Source organism: Lagopus leucura, unplaced genomic scaffold, assembly GCF_019238085.1.
Source record: "Lagopus leucura isolate 7727_CA_CO unplaced genomic scaffold, USGS_WTPT01 Super-Scaffold_1, whole genome shotgun sequence".
Lineage (NCBI taxonomy): Eukaryota > Metazoa > Chordata > Aves > Galliformes > Phasianidae > Lagopus > Lagopus leucura.
This window is the reverse complement of record NW_024962250.1, coordinates 13,892,879-13,916,379: the sequence shown is the minus strand read 5'-3', so window position 1 is coordinate 13,916,379 and position 23,501 is coordinate 13,892,879. Positions and strand designations below refer to the sequence as shown.

Below are 23,501 nucleotides of genomic sequence, written 5' to 3'. Positions count from 1 at the left end.
AGAATGGCAGATGGGTAAAAGTGTTTTACCTTCATGTGCACTGTTTGAGGATTAATCTCTGTATTACAAGTGAATTTGTGCTAGAAAAGAAAGCTTAAGAGGGATCATACGGTCTTGTGTTCAGAAAATAACAGGTTTACTGTCTTAAAAAAACCAAAAACTTTTAGTGAGGTATGTGGTTATGATGGCAGATTTAGAAAATTATTGGTAAACTATAATAGATTGTAATTTTAAGAATGACTGAATATACTTTATTGGTGGTGTCTTCCATTGCATGGGCTGAAGTCTCAACCTGACTTTAAATGTTTGTGTCTACTCAAAGTGCTCATTATATTCATTTTTTGTTTTTGTTTGAAGAGATGTGTAAAATGTTGGGGACTATTTCAGCTTATTCATTGAATGTAGCCTTATTTATTTGAGAGTCTATCTCTATAAGCAAATAATTATTCCTATTTGAAAATGTGAATAGTTAACAAAAAAATTCCACTAGTTTTTCATTTGAGTCCTTTTTGAGGCTGCATAATGCAAAATTTGGAAAAAACTTAAGTTGGACATATTTCATCCAATTTTGGAGATGAGATCACTTTCCCTCACAATACTTGAATTAAGAAGTTGAAGATAAACAACTAGTATGATAATTCTAACTATTTTTAATGTATACATAGGAAAAAATGTCTAAATTAGATTTGGCAGTATTTGTGAAGTCTGGCAGTGACAGCTGTCAAATAGGAAAAGTATAGTTGGGAAAAAAAAACCTGGCAAAATGACCTCCACCTCATAGAACCAGAAGAAAGGGAGTTCAAGTCATACATACCTAAACTGTCCAAGGGAATTTGTATCATATTTTGGCTAGAGAACTGCCAGACAGCATGTGCATTTAGTCTTTTGCTTGGAGAAAAACAGCTTGACTTCTTCCTGTAACAGTACCCAAAAAAAGATGGAGCCCCAGCTGTAAAGGTGGCCTTGAGCCATTTAGGTTGGAGTGTGGACCCACAAACAGCAGCACTAGTGAAGAAGATACAAGGTATGGGTAAATGCAGCCCTCAGAGTGTCCCTGTCACAGAACATGTCAATGACACTACATCTCCTGCTCAGCTAGGAGTGCATCCTTCCCAGTCATACCTATATTAGCAACAGACATGAACAGAATACATGTGTGAAGTCTGCCTTTAAACAGATTCCTTGCAGTGATGGAGAGGTGACGCATCACATCTTCTCAGTATTTCACCCGAAAGCAGACTGATCAGCTGAGGAAGAGAAATGAGCAACAGTAATTCCCCTCAGAATATCTGCATCCTCTTCCCAGTACTTCCTCATAGTCCTTGTTTGCCATATTTTCTTTCTGAATACAGAACTTCAAATATATGCCTGCATAATTCACTTTTTTGGTTACACAGCTTCCTCAGGGATTTTTCCTACTACCCTTATTCTGCTTTAGCAAGAATCTTTCTGTTTCTCACACATGTGACTAACCAAAAAAAAAAAAAGAAAGAGCCCTTTTTCTCCAGGAATAACATAGAAAAATAAATATAAAGCACTTCCTAGCAATTTTGGCACATCTAGAATGATCTTTAGTCTTCAGTGCAGCTCCAAAGAACTTTTATCTACTTTTTCTTCTGACCAGTTCTATAAGTCTACCTGAGGTACCAACTTGAGCACATAACAGCAGTCCTAAGTGCCTCTAAATTACCTTCAGAAAATACCTGAGATGCCTCTCTTCCATTTACATGCCTGATTAAGTGCTTATTTGCTATGTAGAGCAAAGCTTTTGCTTTGAAAGTTCTGTTTACTTAACAATTATCTTTTTGAAATAGAGCAAAGCGAGACATTTCTACTCTGGTATTTCCAAATCCCTCCTTGGCAATGTTAATCAATCCAAAACCCTTTTTCTCCTTTAAATAGAAGGCAGAATATATGAATGCAACAAATCAGGGTTGTTTTTGTGTTTTTTTTACTTTATGTTGTCATTCGAGGAGTCTCTGAATTTCTCTTCTGTAATACGAAGACACTGACCCCAGGCCAGCTTAGCAACTCTGCTCTACTCCAATGAGACAAAACTGGATTGCTGATAGGCTCTGTATAAAAGCAATTCCCAGATGATCAGGGGCAGCTTCTGTGGCTACAACATATTCCCCTTTCCCAAAGACTTGGCATAAGCAGTTCTCTGGGAGAAAGTGGATATGTTTCTGTCAAATTCATCACAAAGTTGTGGTTAAGCAGTTGGCCATGGCTGAACATAGTGGTTCTTTAATTTGTCTAAATAAAAAGTCCTTTTCTTTGCCCACTCTTTCTTATGTAAAAAAACTTTTATTAGTTGTGTTAATCTTCCTCTTACCAAACTCTCACTTCCTTGTGATTTGAAGTGTATCTCATTGTTAACTGGTATTTATATAAATAACAATAAATCAGTTAGAGACTGATCTCAGACAAGATCACAACTGAGATTTAAAACTCAAAATTATATAACTCAGAGCAGAATCCAATGTTTCAATCTCTTCTATCCAAAATGATATAAATCTCTCATGAATGTGGCTAAAATTCTGCAACGTAGAGACAGCTCCAGTTCTTTCCTGTCTCTTCCTAGCTGTCTTCTTGGCCTTAATCTCATTGCTTTAATTTTCTCACATTCCATTTCTCCATCTTTAAAATGGTGTTAAACTTTACACCTTTGTTAAGTAGTGTGAGATAAACCAGTTAAATATTTCAGTAGTGCCTGAGTTTTATTAGTATGTGGCTGGTATTGATTTCATTTTATGCAAATATTCTTTCATATTATATGAGATGTGCATGGTAAATGTTGAGTCATGGCCTGAGCCACTGATAGAGCACTCAGGGAAAAGAACTGGTCAGCCCTGAGAGCACAGGTGAAGACAATTCACATGCATGACCAGAAGGGGTGGAGCTTGGCTGCACCTCTCTTAGGCCCCATTTAGTGGCTGACTGTCACTAAGGAAGGGACTCTTTCTGAAGGTCTTTCCTTAGTGAAGCTTTCCCTTACAAACCTAGAATCTTCTGATACAGGTGAGCAATTTTCTCTTCCTTTATAGCATCTTTGTATCATGCTAGTCTTTCTGTTGTCACTCCTTTGTTGTTAATGCCTTTCCCATCATACTGTTCTGTCCAATTGCTACAGGATGCTTTAGTAATCCAATCAGGATTTCAGTGCAAGGAAAAAGTCACCAGCTGAAGGGCTTAAATGGATAAGGATGGGCTTTGACCCAGTGAGAAGTGGGTAATTTATGAAATAAAACCATTCTGTGTTGTAGTTTTACTTGATAGTGGATTTATGTATGAGTCATAAAACATATTTGATACAAGATGACTACTTGCTTTCTGTTTTTATTAAAAAAAAACAAACAAACAAGCAACAATTGTATGTGCTCTTTGGCTATGCCCAGCTGTAGAACCCACCTGCCTGTGCTGTCATATTATGCTGCCCATTGCAGTATTCTGCCAGACAACCTCTAAGTATAATTTAGGAGTCAACATAGGCTAGTGACCACTTCCAGTAGTGGTTTGCATATAGCCACTGACTTGGAAGGGCAGAGAGAGGCATTAGCAGTGCTGATAGGATGAGGCCATGCCAGTTGGCTCAAGGCCTGGAGAATGTACTACAGCACTGTGCAGTAGGAAAGAGAAAGGAAGTGACTAAAATCTGCTATTGGTGCAAACTTTTGTTTAGAAAGATCTTGGGTTTTTTTTTTTTTTTTTTTTTTTTTTTTTTTTAAATCTGAATGTATTCACTCATTTTTTTGTGGGTGGCGTCATTTTTGAGCTGTGAGTGCCATTGATACTCAGTTCTAAAGTCAGGATTTAGCTTCTTTTTAATTGACTTACTAAATAGGCAGAAGGAAATCATGTTTCAGGAAATCAGAGGATTATATTAAAAGTTTCGTACTGAAAGCATTTTTTACCTCTATTGTGCCTTATGCATAAAAGCTTTTAAGGCAATTGTACAAATATTCTAAATTAAATATTACAAGCTTAACATGAGATGCTGATAACAGCGTTTTGTATCCTGAAGCCTGCAATGAAGGAAAATATGAAGGCAAGTGCTGACTTCAGCTTGGCTGGATCTAAGCTTTTAGATGTTTCAGCTGTAGGTCCAAGCGTCTCAGGATCCATTTTCAGTGCTGGAATATTTGTATACGTGATTCTACCTCTCATGTGCAAGATAACAGTTTTTGAGTACCGAGAATATCCAAAGGTTCAATGTCCCTAGCCTGAGAAGAGTTGGGTGGCTGACCATAGTTGACCTGCACTGACTTTCAGCAGTGTAGAAAGGCGCAAGTTGCTGTGCTTAGAGAATTCCCATAACCTTGCTTGAGTCTGTTTTTCATCAGAGGAAAGCATGTGGCAGGTTACTGTTTAGAACCAAGCACGTTACCAGCAGCAGTTTTTGTAGGATGCTTCTCCTGAACTATTAAAGGTATTAAGGAAAGCACAATGCATTACAATCCAGATGCTCTCAGGATAGAAGAATGACTGAAAATGCAGGCAGATATCAGAGTTAAAAACCCTTTTCTCTCTTTCTTTCCTTGTAAGCAATGTGATTATCTGCACAGATCTGCTTAAGAAATACATAATTGGCCAGGCACCAGCTGACAATTTGCTGGTGTTCAGTTTTAAAATGTGACTGTATTCTGAACCTCTGGCATAGCTTTTTTCTTTTTTCTTTTTTTAAGTCATGAATGAAATCAATTAACTTGTTTTTCATTGTTTAAACTAATCTAAGTACTTTTTGAATCCCCTGGTAACTGCTCTACCTCCTGCACTGTATTTCCAGTGGGGAAATCTGCTATTCCCAAGCTGTAACACAATCACATTGACTTGCTTTTCCTCGGTGCTAAAAATTCAGGCTAATTGTGCAGCGCTCAATTTCAGTGCTTTCAGTGCTCTAAGTCTACCTTAAAGGGGCTTGTTTGAACATTCCAATCCCAGTGTGAAGAGCAGCCAACCAACGCACACTGCTTCATTTTGGCAAAGCTACAGATAAAGCTTTTGTGTCATTCTTAAGATAACACTCTTTGTACACAGGTGTCCCATCAAGTTACTTATTTACAAGTTACAACATTCCCTTAAGTCCTCTACTGCATACCAGTGTGTACAGAAACACACACGTACATTAAGAAGCAGAGAGGTAAGGAAGACTGATATTCTGTCCATAAGGGGCATCCTGGGCTTGTAACACTCCATTCTTACAAGTCCAACCAGCTTGACTGATCTTTGCTAGGAATCAGAAGTTCCAGGACAGCCATATCATGCACAAGCAGAATTATCTACTGAAGTATAGCTGAGATCTTTTATGCAGGAAGACAATTGTTAATGAACTGATCAGATTTTCAGTTCATTTAACGTGTAAAGTATTTGCATGATAAAACATCATGCATTTCACTGTCATTCTTATGCTTAGCAGAGAATGTGCTATGCAGAATTAATGAAAGAAATTATATTATGTTCTCTGCAATGTTTATTCTATGTACTATCACCATGTTATTTGATTATTCTGATCAGTTTAAGCCTGACTGTCACAACACTCATGCAAAGAAAGGGCAGATGTTTCAGAAATATAATGGTAGTATTTTATCTGTTGTGCACAAAATTATGGACAACATTTTAAATTGCCTTGTGAACTCAGAATACCTTCAGCTTAAGAATATATTTGTTAGCTCAGAATTTCAGGACTTGAGACTTGCTTGTTTTTCTAGTAAGCAGAGTAACTTCCAAGGTAAATGTGTTCCTTTTGAAATTAGATTTTGCGTGCATATAGATAGTCTTAGTTGTCTAATAAACAGCTTTTTGTTTAGGAACTAAAGACTGGCAACTACTATCTGCTGTTAGTATTGCTTCAACTGAAATAAGGATGTGCAAAATTGCATGTGTATACAATCACCTGTCTCAGAGGGCTTGATGACAGATAGATGTCTTTACACAGACTTGAATTCATCTGCAACCAGTAACACAGAAAAGATAATCTGAGTAGCAAAAGTGAATTGGTTTACATTTTCAACCAATTGCTTGAGAGCTAATCTTGATCTTCTAGAATTTGCTGGCAAAATTCACGCAAACATCAGCTGTGTGGGAACAGCCCCTTGTATCAACAAGAACTGAATCTACATGGAGATGTCAGTTACTGGCCCACCTGCCAGTCCTGCATAAGAAAACATGAATAACCTGAGTCTCATTCAGTGTTTGTACTTGTGGCCCCAGGAAGAGTCAGGCTATATGACACAAGATTCAGCAGCCAATTACTGCTTTATGCTTACTGAGTAATTCATTGAAAAATGGACAATAGAAGAAGAGTGCTTAATGCTTTACGCAATTCTGAAAATTTGACTAAGATGTGTGACTGAACCAAGCAGAAGCTTGGCACTAAATCTGCTTATTAGTATTGACACTCGCACACACACACACACACACACACACACACACACACATATGTATTTAAGAGGAAGAAGCTCTAAGAGCTCTAAAGAGCTGGAATATTTTGACTTGAAAATTGGCAATTGAGATTGTCTGGGGGGTGGACAGAGGTAGGAACTGTTTTATTGAGCAGATGAGAATTCTGAATGCAGCAGGAAACATAACTGACAAAGCTTTCCAAAAATGCCGGCGCTGATATTAAATATATGCCTCATTCCATTTGAGTAATAAGAGTCCTGTGAGTTAAATTTATTTCTCACTGTGGTGAAAAACATGTCCCACACACATGTGATGTGGCACTGGGAGAAAAAGGAGACAAACTTGGGGGGGAAGTGCTGCCAGTACTGCCAACTCTGAGCTCACAGCTCAGCCCCTCCCTGCCCCAGGCAAGGGAAATCTCAAGAAACTGGTATTATATTACAGAATATTAGAACTGAAATCTTTATAGTCACAGGACAAGTCCATCAGTTTCTCCATAAGTGCAAGGTCCATCTTCTAGAGCCTTCCTGACCCTTTGTAGGTTCTGGATGAAACCATAACTGGAAGGGACAGCATCGCCTTGATTCTTACACGGTAGTCTTTTATGATCTATTACTTTTTAAAATGAAATATGGGGAAAGAAACCATCAGACATTTCTGTGAGGACAGTATACTTGCTGTTATGTTTCCCCACTCTTGGCAGATGACAAAGGCATTGAATGTCAATAATTAGAACATATGGGCAAATTTTTTTTTTACCCCTTCCACTCCCAGATGCTCACTTTTTCTTGTGGCAAAGTATGGCTTCAGCATTTGATCGCTTCTAGTCACCTCTCCCATCCCTTTGATGAAATTAGTTGCATATGTAGGTTTGTGTTTGTATGTTTCTTAATTTCAGATAAGATCTGAAACTGTATTTCAAACAAGAGGAACATACGTGGGCACAGTTAATTACTTTTTATTAATGTCTTTTTCTACAAACTTCTCACAGAGCAGAGCGCTGGTCTCCACTTTTTTTTTTTTTTTTTTTTTTTGACTGTTCATGTATATTGCTTAGCTTTTTTATATATTGATTTCTGGTAGCTCAGCCTCTTCTGTAGGAAACAAAAGGATCGTAAACGGAAAAAAAAAATAAGGAAAAAATATACAAATGACATAAAGAAAATAGCAATGGGCAAATATGATTCCACACCATTTCCTGATTTGTAGTATATGACAGAGTAATGGACTTCATACCATAAGGGTGTTACAACTCTAACAAAAAAAATAGGGTATTATTGAAGGGTCATTTCAGATCTTGATCCTAATGATGGCAGATCCAAAATAGCAGAACATGAAAATGGTGTAAAAAAATTTACTTAGGTGTTTTACAGGAATAGTCTGCACTATATGATTACATGGCTTTATTAGAGAAAGCTTTCTCATGCAAATAGTCTGATGGAAGTCTCGGCCTATTTAGGATACTATCTTATTTAGGATACTAAATTAGTAATATATTGCAGAGGAAGTATGTCTGAAGTAGAAATCTTCAATGAAACTGTTAGGAAAATATCAAATTTTCACTAATTCCAGTTTTTGTATAAGAATTACAGGTCGCATTTGTTTGAAAGAACGTGTGGTATGCGTGAAAGAATGATTCATAGAAGGGTGGAAAAAGAAGAGAGGAAGAGAATGCAAAATCAGTGCGAAGTGAGCTCAGGAACAACTTTGAAATCTAAAAAGATGGATTTCAAGTAAATATGAATAAGAGTAGAAGTTACCTCCTGTGTATTGGATCTTTCCTTGAAATGTTTTCTGTGGATGGGGCGATCAGGAAAGGGATATATTTTAAATGCTAGTCACACTTTGTTAGGTGCAGTCTGAGAAGCACGTAATACGGGAAGAGCTTCTACATGAATAACTACATAATTACTCAGTCTCATGTTTAAAAATTTAATATTAAAAATAGATTATTTCAAGTCAGAGAAAACCATTTCATCTTAGAGCTGTTCATCATGTTGGTTGATGCATATTGAAACTCCTGCTCCCTGCGTACAGTTTGATACTAGCTACTGCATTTTTCAGCTGGTGATTATTCAGTCAACAATGAGAAGAGAGCTATTATCTATTATCAGGATGGCAGTGATGTGATAGTAACAATTCTGCTCAGAAAGATTCAAGGATTCATCCAAAATCATGGAATAGGGTATCCTGATCTGAAGGTGCCACAGAAAGGCGCCACCTTCAGAGTCTTTGTGGATTTTGTGCTGAAATAGGATTTATTTGTGATCATACAGCAAAGGCAGTGTTCTCAGAACTGTTTCTAAGAATAGCAGGATGAATTCTTCAGCTGTTCTGAGTAATTTCAGAGCAGCATATATTGTGTGTTTCTCTATCCCATGAGAGCCTTTTGATCGTGAAAATACATAATTTTACATCAGTGATTTTTGGATTCTTTTTTTCATTCATATTAGCTTGACTTGCTGGAGAAATTTACTTTGCTGCACAGTGTTTGAAGAATCTCTGTGGAATTTGGAAAGCAATAGATGCATCAGCTTTAGAACTTCACATTTCTTCACCTTAACTCTGAGCAAATGACAAAAGACTGTGAAAAACTAAGTGGTAGACTTGAAAATGAAGAATCTGAGAGAAACAGCGAAGCATCTGAACCACAAGAGAACTGTCCTCAGAAGATTCATTATGATGCTGTCAAAGCTTACTGCATGTGTTTCAATTGATATAAGTAATCACTAGCATCTTTATGAGCAGTGAAGTATAGTTATGGCCAGCATGGGAGATGGCAATGATATGGCAGATTGGGTTATTCCATAGTAAATGTCAGCTGTCACCAGTCCTGAAAGCCATTGATTGGCTCTATTACTAATGGGAGATAAAACAAAAATCAACATTATTGACATTATAGGAGGAAGGAAAAAGAGTGGTGGAAAGATTAAAGAACAAAGGAAAAGCAATCTGATCTATCTGAATCTAAGTGAATCCGGCTGAAATGTCCAGAGGTTTCGTCAACAGGAGAGGCTGCTGCTTTTACATTCCGCAGCTCTTGTTTGTCCCAGGGTCAGATAGCTTCAGGACTGCCTTAACTAATACCTGGAACACAAGGCTGATGGAGTAGTTTGGTTAGCAAATAATTGTGAAAGTATAAATTTCATGTAACAATGTATCTCCTGTGATAACGTCCCTTGCACTGTTGGCTAGGCAAGAGATCTCAAGAAGCCTATCTTCAAAAAGCAAAATTGAAGATTTACAAGCAAACACATGCATATTTGGCAGTATGAATATTTGTTTTAAAGTTCAGAAATAGAAAAAATGGCATAAAATATTTTGACAAATATTTATCTTATGAAGCCATTTAAACCACGACATACCACATCAACACATCTCTGATGGCTTCAGCAGGAACACAAGCTGAATGTGCTGAATGACTGTTTTGCTTAACTGCTCATGCCAGAAGATAAATGTACTTTCTTTTTCTGTTTTGAAACTTGAACTATACTTACAGGAGTGCTGCTCAGATTGTTATCAGTTTGAATACAGGTAATTACTAGGTTCATTCAGGAGGGCACAGCAGCAAGCAGACAATATCTCAAGACTTCATTGGCAGGAATCTAAAAAGACAGGAGTTTGAAGAACATCCTCAGAACTTATTTTCCATTGGACAGCCTCTTGCAGCTCTTTATGTAGTCCCTGTCCTGTAAATAGCAAGATTCTTTGTTGTCAGGTAATTGAAGAAAGCAATGGTTATTTTATTAGCACTCTTTCACTGGGTTTATTGGAATTCTATATACAATATGTCAATCAGCTGCTGTTTCCTTTGACTTCCAAGGAAGTTTTGCTCTTTGATTTTCTCTTGAGGCTCTTAAAACTTCTTAATTTCCCAAAATACTTTGCTAACCCACTGTTAGTATTCTTACTCTTATTATTCTTAATTGTTTCATAGCCAGTCAAGATAATTAACAGTTCCTAGCAATCTCAGATATGTAATATTTTCAGGTATATATATTCTCTACTAACTGCAGGAGAATAACGTGTGGTTGACGTATTAGATGGAAATCAAGACGTCTGGAATCAATTCATGTTCTTACCACGGAGACTTGGTGCAACCTTGGGCAAATCACAGCAGGAAAAAATATACAACACAAATCTTTAGGCATATGATCTAGATACTTCAGCAATAATCTAGTCTCCCAGTGCATTTCCTGTGAGCTATAGATAGGGAATCATGTTAGTGCCTCCTTTTTCTTTCTGCAAAAGCTATCAGGCTTCCGTTCTTTGATTCCTTGCTATGTGTATATTCAAAGCTAGCTCAGCGAGATCCTTGAGCCCTGTAGCCGAGTTGACTCTAGCAGTATCAAAGACTGACCAGTAGGTATAATTCTATGGAAGAAAAGCAGCTGAGAAAGTTTATTACTTTATAAATGCTTCCTTTTTAATATGCTCATGCATATGTATATCTGTGTATGTACTTGTGCATATGTGCATGACTACACATGTATTTGTGAATGGCTGTATAGGTGTATGAAAGATTAAAAACAAGGCACTATGCAGATATAAGGAGATTAATTAAGCAACAGAAGAATTCCACAAAAAACACAGAGCATAATTCCCACTAAGTGTTCTGCCTTATACTTGCCTATATTCTCCATCTAGAATGAGTAAGTGGAAACACTTCATCAGCATCCCAGATTACAAGAGGAGCAGAATGCTTATCAACTGCCACGCATTTCATAAAGGGGAAGAAGCTGTTTGCTGTAGTGAAAATCAGATGAGGCTGAAGAGAAGCAATCCTGTCTCTTACTCCCACACCTGCACAGTTCAGCTATGCCGAAGCACTTTAGTCAGTCTCAGAAAATCAAGAATATAATTTTAAATCCTATTGTCCTCTTGCACAAAGGGGAGATCCAGGGCTTTCATACCATACACGTTGCTGCTTGACGGAAAGAACTAAAAATAGCTTCTAAAACCTGATTAAATTTATGTATATTTGCAAATTGGATTTGGTCATTATATTAACAGAACAATGCTATTTGTAGAGCAAATATATGTACTTCATTATTTACCGTGTAAGATTTAAAAAATGTATATTTACAGAACATAGAAAATAAGAGGAAATATTTAAGACATTAGTATTATCCACGATTCCTTTATAACAAGGCAGGTTTTGTCCATACTTCTTGAGAAATGGCATTTCCTACAATAGTACCCACGAAGAATAAGACCTATTTTGCCAAGCGCTATGGAAACAGAATAATCTTGAAACCAGCCCTACCTCAAACAGTTTACAATCTAAGAAATGAGAGAAAGCAGATAGTAGGTGTTCGTTTAGTCTTTATGTCTTGCCTTGTATACTGGAACTGTAAAGAATTATATAAATTGTTGCTGGCTCTGATGCAGTTTTGTGATTTGCAGATTAAACTGAAACAGTAAGGATGGCTTCTGCCCTACTGTTCCAAGACATGTTTGAACCTACAGATCTGAATAAATCTGACAAACTCCTTTCTCACAAGGTCTTTTGACTTTCATGGTTTTGATTCAAACTTGGATGGAAGTAGAGAAGCTACAGATCTTCCAATTGCTTCCAAACCAAATTCTACATTAAATCAAGCTTCAGACTTTGATTCTGTTCCATAATTACTCTGAAAATTAGTACTATTTATTTGCCCTTAAATGTTCTGAAATCATTAAAATGCTCCCATTTTAACATTTGCTGGCAGTTCGCTTGTTTGTGAGATGTGGCAGTAGGGAGAATGCTGAAGAACTGAAATGGCTTTAAGGCCTTCAGGTGAGAGAATCAAGCCTCTATCTCTAATGTCTCTAAAGATTTGGTCTACAAAATTTGTTTTAAAATCTCATTTTAAAAAAACAACAACAACAAAAAAGAAACAAACGTGGGAGCAGTGATGTCTGTGTCTAGCATTTGTTTCTCATCAAGTGCTCAAAGTAAAGTATAGAGCTGGAAAGGGACCAAGCAGAGTTCCTCCAGCACTGTCTTTCAGATGCACATCATTTGTACCCCGTGCCTGTAGGTGTCACAGGTGGGTAGGGGGCTACTGGCAGAGGAAAGTGATCATTATAGAGATCGTGCAAAGAGAATGGGATAATTGAGAGGACTGGATTAACAGAAATGAAATTCAAAGGCCAAAAAAAAAAAGGTTATGAACAATGGACAAAAGTTCTACCCTAAGATCTGGCCTCTTTATCTAAAAACTGCTCAGAAGGAGAGCTACATGAGTACATTAATGGATACAAAATTATTCTGAGCTACTAAATTGCCATAACCAAAGAAAAAGAAATGCCTATGCATTCATAGGCTTATTGAAGACGCAGGAAGATTAATACCTTTAGTGCAGTGCACGTATTTGCAGTACTTCATATGAAATATTCTGTGATTTATGTTCAAGTAGCATAAATTCAAGCTCAGGAAGATGCTGGGATGAGCTGTCCAACACATGTTGGAGATGGAGAGCCTGTCATGTGGGAAGAAGGGACAGAGAGACCTTGGTCTGGTTTATCCACAAGTATGGGGACTTGTGTTAGCAAAGGTCTAGGAATGCCTCAAGGGGGAAAATAGCTATTGAAGTGAGAGACAATGGTGTCTTGAGAACACGGATATAATCTGGTCATAAGTAACTTTAGGATGGAAACTTGGATGTTTCCTCCTAATTAGGAAATTACGATAGAAGTCAGTTCCTGCTGTGAGTGTGGAAGTGAATTACTCTAGGTAGTTGTAATATAAACTTGGGTACTATAGGAAAAAAAGAATACGCATGAGGTTACTCATGTCAGTGCAGCTGCATAACTCAAATTAATGTCTCACATCTCAATACTCAGGATTGGCTTATTTAATGCAAAACTGAGTTTTTAAATGAAAGTAGTGTCTCAGCAACTGGACGGAAACGTTTTAAAGTTATCAATATATCCAACTCCCTTTGAATTCATGTAAGATATATACGTTAAAACACTGGGAGCTCAAGTTCTTGTTCCCCAGTTATTGATGTGAGCCACGCTATGATATGGAAGATGGAAAGACAAATTTTCAGTCAGTCATGAAAAAAGGCTGTGATATTATTTCTAATAACAGTGCTTTCCACCCCACCCCTCCCACCCTCCTTAAAGGACAGTAGCTTAGTTCTTTCCTACCCTGTGTTTACCAGCTGTGGAGTAAAGATCATCTGTGTATCTGTTGGTGTATAACAAAATTTAAGATTTATTCTTTACTTACCGAAGATGCCAAATATTTCTAAACAGCTGGTGAGCAGTTATTTTACTGAAAAATTAATTTTTTTGAATCACATTGACAGGAACTAAGATTTTTCTTTGCATTTGCCACTAAATCTTTGTGTCTGTGATCATTGAGCTAACAGCACCTGGTAAATTCCAGATGACTTTAAAATCTTTTCCATCTGTAGCTGTCTTTGATGCCTCAAAAGAACTAATTTATCCATTATGGACTAATTTCTTTACTGATAACCTAGTGAGAATGATGCAAAAATACTGTTTGAGCCCGCTCTTTTTCAAATGGATTTAGTGTCCTTTTTCTTTAGCATTCAGCTCTCCTTAAGGTCTGAGAGTACCTTTTTATGGTTCACAAGTTGTTGTTGTAATCAAGTTGGCTGCAGTCCCACAGTAAGCTGTGTGACTCAGTGACAGTTGCAATCAGTGCACCAGGAAAAAGACAAAGAACTGATACATTGGGAAGCTGCAGCCACGGATGAAAATATTTGGAGAGCTTTTCACAAAGTCTATTACTTGGAGAGCTTCAGATTAATCTGAGCTTTGAAGTGTTCAATATCATTATTAACTAATGCATGTAGCATCTAATGTTGCCAAGTTTTATATTTAACAAGCATTAAGTTTCAATTAGATACAATATTGTTAATTTCCCACAATAAAAAGTTGCACTACATTGCTGTGCACTGTAAGACTTCTATTCAGGAAATACCTAGATGTGTTTTAAGAGAGGCAGAAAGTTTTACTATTTAAAAGCCACAAGGTGGTTAAGGATGCTCTTAACTTGACTCATTTGCTTAATTCTCAGAAATATCAGTGAGATTTCAGTATGAGACAGAAAGGAAATACTTTGATTTTAACATTGTCATTTATCATTCCAGAGCCTGATGTGTTCTCAAGAAAACAAGAATTTTCATTTCTCAAGTACCCTGCCTAGGACTTGAAGAGTGCTTTGAAATCAGTGATGTTACTTCAACGGAAGGTATCTATCATTCTTTTGCCTATAAATGATAAAAATCCCCCAATACGGATCTCTTTTGTAGATCCTCTCTAATTACTGACAAGCATTTTGGTAGTATTTATCCCTTATAAGGATGATCAGAAATCTAGGGACTCTGTAGGGAGAGTTTAGGTAATCTAAGGTAAGATGTGGCCAATATTCAGCAATTATACCTGTTCTACCCTTTTTTTTGAAGAGAAATGTACAAAGCATCTGAGAACAAGGCAAATATATCCTGGATAGCTCCAACTTATGTAATAGCACTCCCACCTTCTCTGCCAGCAATTCATTGCTTCTTCATGAACAGCAATGTACTCAGAAATCACCCACAATCACACACATGAATGTAGTCCCACTCATTTGCACATTCCTACAGCAATTTCTACAGTATTACCTTACACCAAGCAGTTTTAAAATGAACTTTTAAGGAAGAATATAAAATATACATTTTAAATAGCCTGAAGTACTCAGCAGATACATCAGTGAGGGTGATGACATGTGCCCGTATCACCAAGAGGCTTTGGTTACATAAAAATTGCCATATTGTCTCGGATTTGTTGTCCATTGAGTCTAGAATCCTGTTGGTGAAGGTGACAAGTACCAGATGCTTCAGAGGCAGGTGCAAGAAACCCCCGTATTGAATGCTTATGTAATAGAGAGGCTTCTTCCTAAAATCAGGCAGTCTGTGGGTGGTTTATGCTTCACAGCAGGAGAGTTTATAACGCCGCAAAATGTTTATCTTCATTATGTAACTGTGGATGTGATTACCCATCTATAGGCAGCCTGGGCAGAAAGTGCCACGGGGCTTTTAATAAACACTACTAATCAGGACCTTGTGTTATGTCTCAGCTCAGAGACACTGAAGCACTTCAGGATCTGAGTGAGCCAAAAGAATTGCACCAATTTGCTAGGCTGATCATTCTTTAAATTGTAGAAAGTGCTTGCAAAGGCTCATTCAGCCATCTCAGTGCTGGATGTCTGCTCTCAGTCAGCCACTAACCCAGAGATCCAGACTCGTCCAAGTGTCGCCAGTTCACAGCGGTGAATTCCTACAGAGTTACACAGGCTGAGCTTGAATTGAGGAAGTGAGCAAGAGGACATTTTCCTTCAAAATCATCTCAGTAAAAAGAACAATCTCTCAGACAATTGGAATCTAATGTAGCCCAGATCTGAAGTAATTTACAATTCTAAGATAACACTCACAATCTCTATTATTTAAGAAAAGCAAGAGTGATTTATTTTTTTCATAAAGGAATTTATTTGCTTCATTGTAAAGAGGGAGGAACTGAAACATCCAGTACAAATACCAAAAACCTTCTATGGTGGGTTTTTGATTTTTAAATTATATTCTGTTTTAAATTCCAAGTCTCCTCCCTAAGTTAGAGCTTTTCCACAAGAGGCAGCATGCATTCATAGCAATTTAATTGAGCTTGTTTGATGTTATAATCATGCCATTAGTTAATTTAGCACAGCTCTATGTGGGTCCTAGGAATAATGACACATGCAGCTCAGTTGCTACACTGCTCTGCAGCACAAGCAAGGAGAAACAAAAAGAAACAAGTCCTGCACAGAATGCTCCAAGTTTTAAGGTTTTTTAAATAAAAAGATGTCATTAAAATGGCAGCTAGGAGCATGATGGAAGGAGATCCTAAAAGTAATCAGGTGGTGGGGTGGTACAAGGCAAATGCTCTCTTTGCAGGGCTGGCATCATGTCGTGTGTTTTCTGAAGAACACCTACGGCATTCACTTGCGGTTGAGCTACCATTCCTTTCAGACCTTGCACATCTGTTTCTGGGTCTCTTTTTGGAAGTATTGGAAAGGAAAAGCTTGAGGGGGAAAAAAAAAAAAAAAAAAAGCATTTTCACAGGTATGTACCTGTTTGAATCTCTGAGACACCTTTAAAAATAGAGTGGGCATGTCCTGTCACATACCAAGAGGTGAGAGGAATGAGGGTGGGGTAAGTATCGTCCTCTCTTGGAAGCTGAGAGATTGAGGAAGCTCCTTCCTCATGGCTGAACATTCTGAACAGCTGTGTAAATGCTCCCTGCCCATTTCATTTAAAAAGAAACAGGTTTGCTCTAACTCCCTTGGATTTTGGGGGGTTTAAACTAACCTCCCAGCTGTGCACTGAAATGAATTAAAGGTGCGCATACAAGGACCATGGTGCCTGGGCTGAAAGATCTTCCACCACGTTGCAGGCCCTTGTTCCATCGTGCTGTGCTGTCTGCACACAAACTGCAAGTGGCTGCGCAGCACGGGGGTGTGGAGCTGGGGAAGGATCAGGAGTGCTGAGTGTGCAGACTGCACCCAGCATCACACCACAGCTTCCCCCAGACAGCATGTTGCTGCGTGTGGAGCAGAAATCCGCCTCTGTTTCCTATTTTATAGAAACTGATATGACCGCAGTGGATCTGTCCCCAGCTGCTATCCAGCAGGCCCTACTTGAATTTTAGAGTGTATTTGGGACTTTCCCTTTTGAGGGCATTTGGACCTGATTTTCTGGGTATTAGTAATAAAGGTCCAAAAAAAGCCAAAAAGAAATATATGAAACATTTCTGTTAAGTTTGAAATGAAATTCTAAATAAGATTTGTGTGTTTTTCTCGGAATATTTACTACTTAACGCTATTAATAATAATAAAAAGTTGTCTGTTTTCTTCCCTTATTTTCCTAATTGTTTGTAATATTTTTTCCTACTTTCAAAGGAAAGGATTGAAACTGTGGAGCTCTGGGAGTTCTCCCATTTGCCATGTGTTGTGTATGTGTGCATTTTATATATATGTATATATGTATGGACATTGTGGCTTAGCCTAGATAGTGACAAAAACGCATCCACTGCTGGAACACTTGAGAAACAATAAAATAGTGCCTTACTCCATCAGTCCACTACTCCAGACTCAGAATCACTCATCTTGGCCAGAAATTACTGTGGGAAAAGAAGAGGGAGATGGATGAATATCATCTTCTGTCCTTCCACATCTGTGCTCTCCTTTAGCATACTCGACCTTCCCACAGCTTTGGAGTGTGCTAAGAGGCCAAAAGTCTTCTGGCCTGAATTCTCCTCTTAATTTTAACTTGCCAAATAATCTAAACTAGAACTACACTTGCTTTAGGCTTTCTATGGAGTCAGTGGAGAGAAAAAAGCATCTCCAGAAGATGACTCAGATATTCCACAGGCTCTGGTACTTGGCAAGGCCAGATGTGCTCCTCCCAGCTGGACAGCAGCAGGAAGCCAGGGCAGCCCCAGGAGCCCCAGCTGAGCGACAGCATCTCTGGGAGATCCTAGACAGATGTGAGGGGCTCTCCTGCACACACTGCAGTCATGATCGTGGGCTACAAAGACAAACACACCAAAAGAAAAGTGTCTGTAGCAGAAAGAAGCACTCCTGTCAGCCTCTGTACAAGAGAGCCATTTTGTCTCTGCCTCTCCCTTTGCCTCAAAGAGTGACTTGGAACTAAGTATTGATGTACATCTGTGAACAGAAATGGGAAACATGCATCCTCAACTAAAAGCAAAATGTGTTCTTTATCATATTTTCTGATTTCTTCCTCTCAGCAAGGAAGTATTCCTTATTTTTATCCCACTTGATCCTAACTGCAGCATTCAGCTGCTGTGTTGCAATCAACAGCACAGTCCTGAGGCCCCAATTTCCCTCCAGTTTGACACACACACAAGGGCTACGCTTCAGGCCAGCACAAATTAGTCCCAACAAAAGCAGTTTTGCACTACCATTCTTTTCTCATCCCCCTCTGTGCTATCTGTTCCCTCAGGCATTGTTGGGTGTTTACCCACTCCATGTTTAACTGCACCTCAGGAAGGGCCAATCACTTCTTATTTCCTACACTTGCTTTTTCGCCCGAATGCATTCCCCAGTGTGGTTCACTACTCAGCATACAGATCTATAGCTAGCACAGCCTATAAGTACTATAATTTATGAAATGTTGATATTCTGTTGAGTTAGAGCCATCTACACAAAAATTCATAGATTTTATTCTAATGTAGTTTTGCGTCTTGCTAGAAAACATCTTGGAGATAATTTGATCAAGTATCATAGAATGATTTGGGTTGGAAAGACCTCAGAACCCACCCAGTTCCACCCCCCTGCTGTGGGCAGGGCTGCCACCCACTAGCTCAGCTGCCCAGGGTGCCATCCAACTTGGTCTTGAACACATCCAGGGCATCCACAGCCTCCCTGGGCAGCCTGTGTCTCAGTGCCTCACCACCCCTTGAGTAGAGAATTTCCACCTAATATTTAACCTAAATTTCCTCTCTTTTAGTTCAAAGCGATTCCCCTTTGTCCTATTGCTATTAGGTCGAATAGAAAGTTGGCCTTCCAAAAACCCACCATTTTATCCTGTATGCAGAAGCAAGATTCCAGATGAGAATTTAACAGAATCCGACTTTGCTGAAAATACTATTATAGATTAAATCAGCTCAGTTTTGTTAAATCCTTATTAGAACGTGTATAATGACCACCAGCGTTTATCTCACACTCTAATTCTGAATGGAAGCTCTTACAAAAAAGATTCCCTAATGTTATCATTTACTTCAAAGTGGCAGAATGCCCATACCACTTCCATTTTTTGTAAACTCATCATTAGAATCTAGATGTGAGTGCAACGATCACTGTTTTGTGGAGGTAGATTTCAACACTTTTACACGTAGGAGTTAAAACCTTAAGTAAGAATTGGTCATTTAAGTTCTGCAATGACTGACTGATCTGGATGGCATTACTGCCACTGATCCTATTACGGATTTTAAGATGTGGATGCCATGCCGATCAGAATTATGCAATTTAACCCTTGTAATAACATCTTCTCTATATAATTCTTCTGCGACAGATTTGTGGCCCGCTATGTGGCACAAGCACTGCTGACCATCTGTTCCATTGGGATGTCACAGACATGAGTGCAACCATTTAAAGGAATGGTAAATAAGCACCCTGGGCAGAATATATACCAGTCCTTTGTTCAGTAGTAGCATAAGAAACATACTTTAGACCTGCTTAGTAAATGTATTTTCCAACATAGACTGCTGCCTCATTGTAAGTATTCCTGTTAACCACCCACTTTTAAAGATAAGAGCTGATGAGCTTTACATTTCTCATTTAAAAGTGTCTCTAGAACCAGGGCCAGAGAATATTTGCAAGTCCAAGGCCCACAGCTGTCAAAATGTCAAAGCAGAGCAATGGTTCTGAGGTATAAATTAGTTCTTGTAACGTGCAACTAAAGATCTTTTTTCCGAGCAGATTTCCATTCATAACTTTTAAATAGTCAAGTCTGTAACAACCAAATGCAGTCACAGAATGTATGTCTATCTGTTTGACTTTGTGTGACTCTTGAAGGAAGAGAAGTCCCAGAGCATGTGGCACTTAGGACACGAAGTGGCAGTTTATCTGAGGTTTCTGGATGATGTCACCTGTGCCTGGTTTGCTTCTGCCCTGTTTGCATGGGTGGGGCTCAAAGATATTTTTCAAATGAGCCACTGACAACGAAACATCTGATTTTCTGCTCCAAAACACAAAACTAGAAGGCTCTGAAACCAACTGCTGCCCAGCAAAAGGCCACTCCATATAAGTTTTCTGATGTTCCCAATTTCTGCGAAGAGGATTTCTGATGCAAGATACAAACCAACAGTTTTTCTGTCTTCTTTGTGACATTCAGATAGAGACAGAAACTGTTTGTAAGACTTCTGCTATGTGTACAGAGCCATGAGATCATGTGCAGAAGCTAAAAGAGGTAAAGAAGCAGTGAGCTCCTCTCCACTTACCTCCTTCATGCAGATCCCTGAAAGTTGTGCGGCTAATATCACATTTGCAGTTCATAAATGCATACACTCTATTCTTAATGTAGACACTCTTAAAAGCTTTAATTATTTGTGCCAGATTACAAACGAGTTCATTTTATTGAATTGTCAGGGTGAAAAGTGTTATTACAATAAATATATTTAAGGTATTTAAAAAAACGTAGCAGATTTCTCTATCTTTCTGTCATCATCACGTCTTTTTTCAGAGGTGTCTGAATAGAGCTGTATGACAAATGGAGTTGGTTCCTGAGCACTCCTGTACAGAACATTATCTGCACATCGCAAGGCAGAAAATACTCTAAAAGATTTCTTGCTGCCAGGTAGAGTAACATGATGTCCCCACAGCTGAGTTTCAAAACACGTTTTTAGGGCAGCAGGCAAGAGGTTCCTGTATTCAAATCATGCATTGAATCACTGAGAATTGTAATATTGTGCAAAATTGGGTTTCTGGTATATTTTTAGAATTTAGATGAGATTGTGCCATGAATAACCGATCCATTTTTGACTGTACCATTTTAGGAAAAAAAATGTTTTTACTAAACAATTAGAAAATTTCCTCCAAAAGCTGCCCTGATAAGGAAGAGAGCATCACAGGGCACGTTTAGGATGCGTGCAAACACGTGCCACGTGGGCCACTGAGAAGAGCGGCGTGACAGTAGCTTGCTATGACTGCTCCATCACGCTGATGGCAGAGCCCCTTTGGAGTTTGGAACAGGAATGTTACAGTGAATGTAAACCACCCATGCCTTCTTTTGCCTGGAAGAGAAGATTATATATATATACATATACATAAAATAGGTTCTATTTAAAATGTTTTAACTAACGATTCTATGAACCTCCCCTCCAAAAAGAATTCCTCCTTCAAAAATCTGACAGGAACTTTTTCTTCAACTTTTTCTCAGAGCTTTCAATCACGAAAGAAAAACAAAAAAAAAAAAAAAAAAAGGAAAAGCCGTCCGGAAAAAGTCTCTGGACATCATTCCAACGAACCGCCCTCCAACCCCGGTAGGGCTGCGCTCCTCACTCCGCTACCGGCGCTGCCCTAGGCGCTCCCTCCGCCTCCCCACCCCCCGGGGGCAGCAGTCCGCGGACGGCCGCGTGGGAACCGGTGCGTTTCCGCCCAGGAAGGGGACAGCTCATCGCTGCTGTGCAGCAGCGGGGGAATGAGCGGTTCCAGGAAAAACGGAACGGGGCTGGAGTTGGGAGAAGTGCCTCAGAAGTAGCGGATGCGCAGTCAGCCCCCACCGCGCCGCTCCCCCGTTCTTACCTGCCCCTCTTCGCGCCTCCATCCCGCGGGCCCGGCGCACATGGATCCCGGCGACAGCTCCCCCGCGGGGTACCCATCAGCCCGCCGGTCCCGGCCCGCGCGGCGCCCCACTCAGCACTCAGCTCACAGCGCTGTGGCACGTATCCCTCCGCGGCGGCTCCCGGGAATGGCGTGAGGCAGAGCCGCGGGAACTACTTTGGGAGAGCCGAGCGGCAGCGGGGCTCAGGGAGAGCGGCGCACCCGGCCGGGCAGCGGGAGGAGTGTAAGGGAGGGGTGTGCGGGGGGGCCACCCACTTCCCTCCGCCCCGCTCCCCTGCGGTTATTTTGGATCGCGCAGTGGCGGCGGAAGGAGCCCGAAGCCGACGCTTCCGCCCAGTTTTCCTGTGAGGGGGCGGCGGAGCGAGGAGCGCAGCGCCCAACTTCCCGCAGCCCTCCGCGGGCCGGGGGCTCTCCCTGCCGCACCCCCGCACCGCACCATACCGCACCGCCGTGACGCAGCCCCTCGCTGCCGGCCCTCCCCCCACCCCCGAGCCGCCTTAAAACGCCGCCCTCCCCCCCCCCCCCCCCCCAGCCTCCTCCTTGGCACCGGCCCCCCCTCCCCTCCCCCGTCGCCGGGCCGCGGCCGTCTGCAGGAATCCGGCGGAGAAGAGAGGGCGGGAGGAGGAGGAGGAAGAGGAGGAGGAGGAGGAGAAGGAGGAGAAGGAGGGCGGCAGCGCGGCGAGCGATGAGCGGCGGCGGGAGGACGGCGCGGCGCTGCGCCTGGCGGCGAGGAGCTGTGCCTGGGCGCCGCCGCGCCGCTTCCCAGTAACTGCGGGAGAGAGAGAGCGGAGCGCCGCGCCAGCGTTGCATCGCCGTCTCCGCCATCCGCACGGATACGGCGGCTTCGTGCTTCTGCGGGACCCGGACCGCTCCGGCCCGGCTGCGGCTGGGGGCGAGCGGGGGGGAACAATGGTGAAGTTTCTGGTGAGTTCTGGCTGCGCCCCGGCCGCCCCGCTGCTGCTGCTCCGCCTCGGATCACGGTGAGGGGAAAATGAGCGAGGAGACGGCGGCTGCTAACACCGAGTAAGCTCCGCGCGTGTGCGTGTGCGCGGACGGGGGCGCGGGTCGGGGCGCGGGGCCGTGGTGGTGTCGCCCCTTGGCGGTGGGGCCGGGCCGGGCTGCGGAGTGCGGTGTTCGGCGGCGTTCCGCATGGAAACGGGCGTGTGGGAGCTCCATCCTGCAGGAAACTGCTCCTGAATGTTAATTGGATGAGTCAGTCCGTGTAAATACGGCTTAAACCTGCCCTGGAGCCCTGCTTTTTCTTTTCCTTTTTTTTTTCTTTTTTTTTTCTTCTTTTTTTTTTTAGTGAGAGCTTGGGACTTTTATTTTTTTTAAGAGAGGAAGGGGCAACTCAGGGATCTCAGTGTTTTTAACGTGCCGGGATTGAAGGAGACCTGGAGCAGAATGAGCGGTTGTAGCTCACCATAACGTCTTAGAAATACTACTAATAAAAAAAGAAAAATAAATCTTCGGGGCAGGAAGAGGAGATGAGCGTTGGGCAGAGAACGCGAGAGTCCCTCAGGACTCTGAAACGCGAACGTGGGGCGTTCTGAAACTTCTTTTATCGCAAGAAAGTTCGGGTGCCCGCGGAGCTTCGGGTTGACGGCCCCGCGCCCGGGCGCTGCCACCCCTCGATGGGCCGTGCGGGCACCGCTGACGCCGCGGGTCGCAGGGCGCTGTGGGTCGCTGGGGAGCTGCGGGGTACCGCTGCCACCCGGGCAGGAGAGCGCGGGAGCCGCCCCGCAGCGCTGCCCGGCGCGGA

At 41.0% G+C, this 23,501-nt stretch overlaps 1 protein-coding gene and 1 long non-coding RNA gene across 3 annotated transcripts in view; one reads left to right on the top strand and one right to left on the bottom strand.

The window, feature by feature from the left end:
- The window catches only part of LOC122188101, a 48,661-nt gene extending 26,484 nt beyond the window's left edge, over positions 1-22,177 (bottom strand). The window contains exons 1-3 of one of the 2 annotated variants that reach the window (XR_006181607.1): positions 21,701-22,177; positions 9,900-10,007; positions 6,536-9,502 (exon numbers count right to left, since the gene is read on the bottom strand). This is a non-coding gene — a long non-coding RNA (uncharacterized LOC122188101). Of the gene's footprint in view, positions 1-6,535; positions 9,503-9,899; positions 10,008-21,700 lie in introns of those variants that run through there. The other variant, XR_006181560.1, reaches the window with a different exon arrangement.
- A 326-nt stretch (positions 22,178-22,503) lies between these two features.
- SPRED1 (sprouty related EVH1 domain containing 1) overlaps positions 22,504-23,501 on the top strand; it is a 54,271-nt gene continuing 53,273 nt past the window's right edge. Inside the window, exon 1 of the mRNA XM_042867713.1 lies at positions 22,504-22,762. Coding sequence (XP_042723647.1) covers positions 22,731-22,762 — 32 coding nt within the window. The 5' untranslated portion in view covers positions 22,504-22,730. The remainder of the gene's footprint in view (positions 22,763-23,501) is intronic.